This window comes from Octopus bimaculoides, chromosome 20, assembly GCF_001194135.2.
Source record: "Octopus bimaculoides isolate UCB-OBI-ISO-001 chromosome 20, ASM119413v2, whole genome shotgun sequence".
Classification (NCBI taxonomy): Eukaryota; Metazoa; Mollusca; class Cephalopoda; order Octopoda; family Octopodidae; genus Octopus; species Octopus bimaculoides.
The window spans coordinates 18,810,942-18,820,053 of record NC_069000.1 but is presented as its reverse complement, the minus strand read 5'-3'; the positions used below and the strand labels follow the sequence as shown (position 1 = coordinate 18,820,053).

Here is a 9,112-nt window from a genome sequence, read left to right as displayed (position 1 = left end):
ATATACAGTTGCCCTGTTTCTTGCATGTTTTCTAGTTCCTTTCAAGAAGGTGTTAAAAAAAACCCAACTAAAATAATAATGATTTCTTTTATTGACCACAAGTGTCCAAGTTGTTGGGTGTTTAGGACATAAACGAAGTGTGTTGTTAGTAAAAATGGCAACAACCAACACAACTTTTTTTTTCTAGCTCAAATTACTAAATAAACTCTACTAACCTATTTTGAATACTTTTTTCTTGTTTCTGCTTATTTGTACAATCATGTAAAAACAAAAGTAAATGAGTATATGCATATATATGTACAGGTATGTGCATACCGACATCCACCTGTATGTATAGGTGCATATATATACATACATACATACAAATACATACATGCATGCATGCAGTGTAAATATATATACTCTTAACCCTTTAGCACTCAGATTACTCAATCAAATGTAATGCTTATTTATTTACATTCTTTTGAGTTAACCATGGTTTATCTTGTTGCTTTGAAATTTCAATACTGTAATTGCATATTTTTAGAATGGGTAGGTTCAAGAGGCTAGATCTGGTTCTGGTCAGTTTGAACATAAAGCAGGTAGAATATTTTGGGCTGGATGAGACCAGTTTAAATGTTAAAGAGTTTAGAGTGAAGTTAATGGTTAGGAAACAACTCATTTTAGACACTGGAAACTTTCATGTTTTATCAAAGTATCAATAAAATATAAAACTAATGTATTCTTGTTAGAAATGAGATGATGAGAAAATAAAAACAAAGGACTCTAGATGCGTGTATCTCGAGTCTGTGTACCTATTGATCTATTTATATGTGCATGCATACCACACATACACACACACTTCATTACAATAAAATGCCAAATTTTTGCTACTATTATAACAATTGTAAGGGCAATGAGCTGGCAGAATTGTTAGATAGTCAGAGAAAGTATTTTGCAATATTTCTTCCAACAAATTCAAATACATAGTATTCAGCAATACAATACTACTACTACTTATAATTGACAAACGTACTACTCCCCACCACCTCAGTATATGTCTAGTATTCAGTTTTTTTTTATTTTGAAGAATACACTGACCCCAGTGCGAAACTGGTACTTATTTTATTGACCCTGAAAGGATGGAAGGCAGAGTCAACCTCATCAAAATTTGCACTCAGAATGTAAAGACAAAGAAAATGCTGCTAAACACTTCATGCTAATGATTCCGCCAGCTCACCACAATAATAATAATAATAATAAGTATAAATTTGACAGAGCAAAAGAGTGGTATGAACATAAACCTGAAGGCATCATCGAAAATGATAATGCGAAGATCCTATGGGATTTTATGATTCAGTGCAACCATGAGAAAAAGAATAGGAAACTAGACAGTGTTAATTGAGAAAGAAAGCAAACGATGCTGGATTATAGATATAGCATGCCCAGCTGACAACAAGGTATGCGATAAGGAAGAAAGAAAAGTTGATAGATATAACAGGTTAGCTTGGGAGGTTAAGTAGTTGTGGTCGATGAAAAAAGGTGGTAATAGTACCAATAATTGTCGGAGCCCTGGGAACAGTGAGTAAAAATCTTGAGAAGTACATGGAACAAATAAGGGCTGCAATAATAGTGGAGCACTTGCAGAAAACAGCACTGCCTGGAACCGCTCAAATACTCCGGATGGTGCTCGAAAAATAAGGGGTGTTACCTTAGTTCACTGGTAGTGAACAGCTGGCACCGTAGTACATCTCCAGCATTAGAAGCTGTGCAAAGACAATAAATAATAAAAATAATGGCTTTAAATTCTAGCACAGGGCCAGCAGTTTTGGAAGGGAAGAAGTTGATTACATCAACCCCAGTACTTGACTGGTACTTATTTTATTGACCCTGAAAAAATAAAAAGCAAAGTTGAACTTGGTGGAATTTGAACTCTGAATGTAACAACAGATGAAATGCCACTAAATAGTTTGCCCAGCATGCTAATGATTCAGCCAACTTGCTGCCTTAATAATAATTCTTTCTACTATAGGCACAAGGCTTGGAATTTGTGGGGAGGGGAATAGTTGATTACACCGACCCCAGTACTTGACTGGTACTTAATTTATCGACCCTGAAAGGATGAAAGGCAAAGGCTGACCTTGGCAGAAACTACAATAATAATAATAATAATGCTTCTAATTTATGCACAAGTCCAGAAAGTTGGAAGAGAGAGGTTAGTTGATCAAATCAACCTCAGTACTCAGCTGGTACTTTATTGACCCAAGAAGGATGAAAGGCAAATACAGTCTTGGTGGGATTTGAAATCAGAATGTAAAAGGTTATATAACTGCAAAACAGACATTTTTTCTAATGCTCCAGCCCCTCCATCAACCTGCTAACAATAATAACAAAAATAGTTAAGAGTGATTAAAATGGCAACCCCATTTGTATTGTGAAAACCAATTAGAACCACACCCCTCAAGTAATGATGATGATTGGAAGACTAACTCTACAGATATCTGTCCATTTAGCCTCTCCACTAACAATTTGGATGAGGGACAAGCTGGAGTTTCACAGCAGCATTGACATTTTCTACTTAGCAGCCAACAAATGTCATATGATGATTTCTTTTAACCAATGACAATACAATCACTTGGAAGACAGGAATCAGCAGTAAATGGAAAAGGTTACTGGTGATGATGATAGAGATGGGAGAGCGGAGATAGTAATGGCAATGGTGGAGAAAGCAAATCTCCCAGTGAATTCCCTTCTCTTTTCGAAATGACTGATCACAATATTATTCTAAGAGTATTTGTTTAATCGAGCAAGAAAAGGCAGATAACCACCTCACCATCAAATTCATTACTATTCTGAAACCAAAAGAAATTTCAAAATATCACGTGAACTGAAAAATAAAGAAACTGAAGTCATTCTCTTTGTTTTATTTAAATACTGATTATTGAACACTGATAGCTGTACACTGAGATTTTGAATTCTTCCACAGGCTCATCTACAGGTTTTACAATCAAACCTTAATAGTTACATAAATGCATACATTGTATACACACACACACACACACTCGCATTTGAAGGAATGATTTAGTTGTTAAACTTACCCTTTTCTTCATTTTTAACTGAAAGAACAAAGATAGAAACAAAGAATATTAAATTCCAAACATTCAGTATTCAAATAATTTATGCATCTGTTAAAACCACAATAACAACTCTCATTGCATGTATGACTCACTGGAAGACAAAATTGATGGTGAACATGACATCGCTAGAAAGTGTAGCCATTAAAAAAAAAATGCATAGTAACAATTTCTCTTGTGATTTGTTATTGCACTAATATTCATTTGAATGACATTTAGAATTGTCAATATGGGCTACAAACTAGGAAGAAATTCCACTCTAAATCATTTATCCTTCATGGATGATTTGAAAATATTAGCAAAGTCTGAAAAAGAAACTCCACTTAATGCTGTTAAGATGTGTAGTGATATTGGAATGGAGTTTGGTATATCAAAATGTAAGTTTAATAATGGAAAGAGGGAGGAGAACCCATTGTAATGGAATAAACTTACTGGAAGAACAGACTTTAGATCCTGATGACAATAGGCACGAGTAACCTGGCATACTGGAACTCAATTTTATGCATAAAGAAGTGAAGGAAAAAGTGAAAACAATATATCTAAAGGAGTTAAAGCTTGTCGTGAAGCCCAAACTTAATGCAAGGAACCTGATAAATGCAATTAACACATGGGCGATTGCTACTGTGTTACAGTGCTGGAATAGAGAATTGGATGAAGAATGAAATGGAGGCATTAGATAGAATAACCCTAGCTATGCATGGAGCACTTAATCTAAAGGTAAATGCTAGTTGCTAATACAAGAAACAGAACATAGGAGGGAGAGAACTTATTAGCATTTCTGATTGCATAAATGAAGAATAAAGATCACTAAAGGTTAGTACATCAAAGAGTAATGAGCTACTACTTTCTGCAATAGAATTAAGAGTTCCTTGTGTTAAAGAAAGAGAAGAAAACATACCAAAGTAGAAATGTAGTTACTTGAACAATTTCAGAGACACTAAGAAGGTTAAAAAAAAGAAAAAAATCATGACTCATCATGGGAGTGGTTCTGGAGAGAAACTGAGTTCATTGGTGGTTGTGCATGATCAAACTCAAAACACTAGAATAGTAAGCTACACTTTTCAAACAACTGCTATGTAATCAGTGAGAGGAAAATATTGAGCATATTGTAGTAGAGAGCTCAGAAGGAATACAAGTGACATCATAAATTTTGTCTAAATTAACACTGATCACCTTATAGATAATATGGATGCAACACTTTAGGCAAGTGGTATAATCATATACCAGTAATGCTCTAAATCAGGTGTTCTCAACTGGGATCTATACAAGATTTTGCTAAAAGTTATCTACAATAAATTCTTTATACTTCTACAATAAATTCTTTATACTTCTACAATACACAAAATATCAAAATTTTTTTTTATACACTTCCTAATAATATTTAATTATAAAAATACTGTAGAATGTATTTTATACACATCAAATAGGTATGGAAGTCCAGTAGAGTAAAATAGGAATCAAAAAAGTGAGTGAGAAACATTGCTCTAAATGAACTTGGTAAACCAAAAATTGTATGGTATTTTGACATCCAGAACAAATGAAGATCATAGACAGATATCATTTTATGACATGAAAAAAAAAAAGAATGCCTTGTAATGGAGACTAATTCTTTCAGACAAAAATATCACAGACAAAAAAGAAATAGAGATCTCAATATATTTGCCAATTTAAAAGTAGAGATATCAAGAATGTAGAAACATCTAGCAGCAAAATGAAGGTTGTACTAGTTATCTTCAGAATATTAGGATCAAGCCCCTCAGGGTAAAAAAAAAAATTTTTTTTTAAACTTGGAACACCTGGACTTCAACACATATGTGAAAACTCCAAAAACCTACACCCTTTGGAACACTTCACTCTTAAAGAGGCCCACTCTATCTAGGACCTTTTGTTAAGGCTTGACAATTTACAAAGAAAAAATAACAACAAAAATCTAGTCATTTATATCCACACTGTGCAATGCAATAAAATAATAATGGCTTCAAATTTTAGCACAAGGCTGACAATTCTGTGGGGAGGTGGTTAGTCAATATCATCAACCCCCAGTATTTGACTGGTATTTTTTTTTTTTTTTATCACACACACACATCTGAAAAGCAAAGTTGACTTCAGTGGGATTTGAAACCAGAGTAGAAAATGGTAGAAAAAGCAGCTTATGACATTTTGTCTGACACTAACGGTTCTATCAGCTCACTAATTTCAGTAACATCAATACAACAATAATAATGATTTAAAATTTCTGGCACAAGGTCAGAAATTTCAGGGGAGGGGTTAAGTTGATTACATTGACCCCAGTGTTCAATGGTACTTATTTTATCAACCTTGAAAGGATGAAAGGCAAAGTCAACCTCGGCAGAATTTGAACTCAGAATGTAAAAATGGACAAAATGCCACCTTAATGATGATGATGATGATAATTATACTAAGAAGAATAACAATAACAACAACAACAATCTACAAAGTGGCTCTTATGACTTTTCTTAGGAACTCAAGATAGGGTTAACATAGGAGGATGTCACAACTGGTATAGTTTTTAACCTTGGCTACAATTGATATGAAACTGCAAGATGATAATATTTCTGTATATGTTGATTATTTGAAGTGTTTTAGGTTGTGTGGTAGATCTATTAGGTGTAAATGCAAGTAATGTTGATATCAAATTACAGCAAAGTCTCACTGAATTACAAGAGTGATGAAAAAGTTCAACCTAGATACAAGCATAGCAAACAAAGAAAAGTAATGAAATTTATAAAAACTATAATTCATAGAAAAGTTATGAAATTGCTAGAGAGCTCCCACTTTCATGGAGAAAGCAGAATTATTTGGATTTTTTTTTTTACTTATTGAATTTGGCTTTAGTAAAGGAACTTACAATGAAAGGCAAAAGGCAAGCATCTATTTCGAAATAGTGATCAACAATGTGACCTGATTTTGAAAAAAACTTGCAATTTTGCATCAACCAAACATCACACTGAATTGAGTACCAATTATATTTGTTTTGTTACTATATATTTTATGTTTTTAAGAATTATTATTCTTGGTACACATTTTTAAAGATAATTCGTGGCGACGTTCATAATTTTATGTTGCTAATGAAATTCATTTGCTAATACAGTTTTATCTGGATAAAAATGGTCATTTCTATGACGAAGCTGCAGTTAATATACACTGCAGATGCTATGTTTTCAACTAACAACATCTACAGGATGGGTTACATGGATGCAAGAAGGAGCTGTAAGCAAAACAAAAAAAACAAAAGAATGGTAAGGAACCATTGACAAAGAACAGTTAAGCATTTTGAAAGGTCAAAAAACCAAAATAAAACAGGTTGTAAACTAGTTCTTTGAATAGAATAGGATCCCATTTAGGTAAGATGGTGGTGGAATATCAGGTAGGTCTCATAAGACTAAGAATATTGGTGTAGATCCTATCAATCAACAGGCATTAAAATGTTCATGATAATAATGACACTGATACAATGCCATTAGCAGGCTTGCAAGGCATTGCAATGCCATCAGCATGTATGTGCGACATTGTAATGTCATTAACAGGCTTGCATAATATTACAATACCAATAGCAGGCTCTGATATGATAAGCATACTCATCAATTAAATAAGTATGGCTCAGCAATTGATAATAAAGCAATATAACAGAGAAAAGAAACTGTATCAATAAATCAGTACTTACCAATATTAAAGATCCTCATGAATGATTTTTCTCCAACAGTATTATTAACACCACACTTTATGGCTACCTTCATCTCTCTGTTTGGGTAATACTTCAAGCTAATTTTCAGACTGGTCTGGCATGAAGATGCAACAGGTATTGGACCTGAACTAGAAACATTTTCTGTAATGACGTTGAAGTTATTGAAATCGACAAGATCATCAGTAATGAACCAATTTGCTTTGCCAGGAGGGCTGCCAATATGGGAATCACATATTAAATGAATCTGTTTACCTACGTTAAACTCATGTTCTTTATCAGCCAGAACAATAAAGTTGGATCGTATTTCAACATCCTCAGGTGGAGCTGAAATAAGATAGAAAAAAGACATTGTTAATAATTGCAGATGGCTCAAAAGTGTTGGGATTTGAACCTACAGTTTGTAAGTTCAAAACCCCTTGTGTTGCATATTGTTTGCTTTGTAAACTAGCAGAGTATGAATGTTACTTCTACTTCATAGTGAAAGAAGTTGAAATCAAAATACATCTCAAACTTTGCATTAAGTGACAGCATTTAACCCACAAAAACCATCAGCAGAAAGTCTTCCTCCTTTTAGGTGCAGATGTTTATCAAGCAACCCAGTCACCATCACAATCAGTGGAAACTTTTGTTTTTACCAAGTGCGGAGCTTTCAGATTGCCATCATTACCATTGGAATGATAAAAGGTAGGTCTGGAAAGATTGTAGTAGAGCTGTTAGAGCAGAAGCAAGTAGATGAGAGCTTTGTACAAGATGCGGCAGGGAAGGGGATTTCATGCAGATTTCTCACAGGTAAAGAATGCAAGTACAAATTTTTTTGGGTGGGTGACAACTCTGGAGTATAAACATGTTGGCAGAGAAATAGAATAACAGAGTAGATAACTTGACAGTAAGAGTGATCCATAGCCAGGACTGATAGATGAACAGAAAAAACCATTTCTATGAAATTCCCTTGCAAACTACCTTCATAATGAATGACATTGACCTTGTAATAGGTGGCGACTTCAATGGACATACTGAGACAGGTTGGTTACTCTGATGTACATGGATGTTATGGCCATGTATCAAAGAAAGAAGAGGAATCAAAGCTTTTTGAATTTTGGGATAGCAATGATACCACAAGTTTCAGAAAGCCACCTATCTGATTACCTACCATTCAGGTGAACATGTGAACCAAATAGACTTCACATTTATAAGTAACTGGGATATAGACAACAGATTCCTCCTCATCATCATCATTTAACATCAGTTTTCTATGCTGGCATGGACTGGATGGTTTGACAGGAGCTAGCAAGGCTGGGAACCACACCAGGCTCCATTATCTGTTTTGGCATGGTTTCTAAGGCAGGATGACCTTTCTAACATTAACCATTTTACAGAGTGTACTGGGTGCTTTTTACATGGCACCATCACCAACAGGGTTACCAAGTAACTTACAAGACAAAAGTCCTTCAACTGGGAGTGGGGAGTAGCACTGAAAGGGTGGTGGCTAAAAGGTATAGAAGGACAGAAATAGGTTTGTTGCTGTAGAGTAGATACATGGATACCCAAGTTAGAAGAGAAAGCAGAGCGATTTGGAGAGTAAGATAAGGAGAGCAACAGTGAGTGAGATGGTGATGAAATGTCTCGAGACATGCTCTTGAGGAACCTTGGGGGTGGTGAGAATAAGTGAGGTGATAAAGAGGTTTGAATTGAGTGAGCAGGCATCATTCACACACACACACACACAAATTAATGTTTGTAAAAAAAAGAACGGCAACTTTCAGATCTTCCTAGTTTCAGATATGCAATGCTTCTTTACCAATGGTATTTTTATCCCAACTGTACTCAAACTACTAACCGTGTGTTCTTCAACAAATGCATCCAATACCTTTAAACCATACAGACATTAAATCTCTTTCACATCACTCCCCTATTGCAGTCACAATAATTTAACAGTGTATTCTTGTGGTTAGCTTGTAAGGATGATCCAGAATTGTCATTATCATGAAATTCCCAAACAACTTAATCCTCCACTTCTGCCATCAATGAGACACACACATCTGTGTGATCCATTCCTGCCAAACAGTAACTGATGGCACTTGTTCTCACAGACAACGTTTTTAAGGTAAAGTAGATCATAAATATAACTCCTGAGTACAGTACTCCTGATACTCTGCTGAATCACTCAGCTCTTTTAGAAATTTTTCAGGACAAGAAAAAAAACTGTTCACAACATTTCTCATATAAAAACATCTTGAAGACTATGAAATTCCCTAAACTTAAACTTAGATGAACCATAAATCTTTAGGGTTAA

The 9,112-nt window shown here is 34.6% G+C and overlaps 1 protein-coding gene across 2 annotated transcripts in view; it reads right to left on the bottom strand.

The window, feature by feature from the left end:
• LOC106882630 (uncharacterized) overlaps positions 1-7,183 on the bottom strand; it is a 38,891-nt gene extending 31,708 nt beyond the window's left edge. For both annotated transcript variants that reach the window (XM_052975124.1, XM_052975125.1), the window contains exons 1-2: positions 6,799-7,183; positions 3,078-3,095 (exon numbers count right to left, since the gene is read on the bottom strand). In XM_052975124.1, the coding sequence (XP_052831084.1) occupies positions 3,078-3,095; positions 6,799-7,168 (388 nt within the window). In that variant the 5' untranslated portion in view covers positions 7,169-7,183. The remainder of the gene's footprint in view (positions 1-3,077; positions 3,096-6,798) is intronic.
• Positions 7,184-9,112: the final 1,929 nt, after the last annotated feature.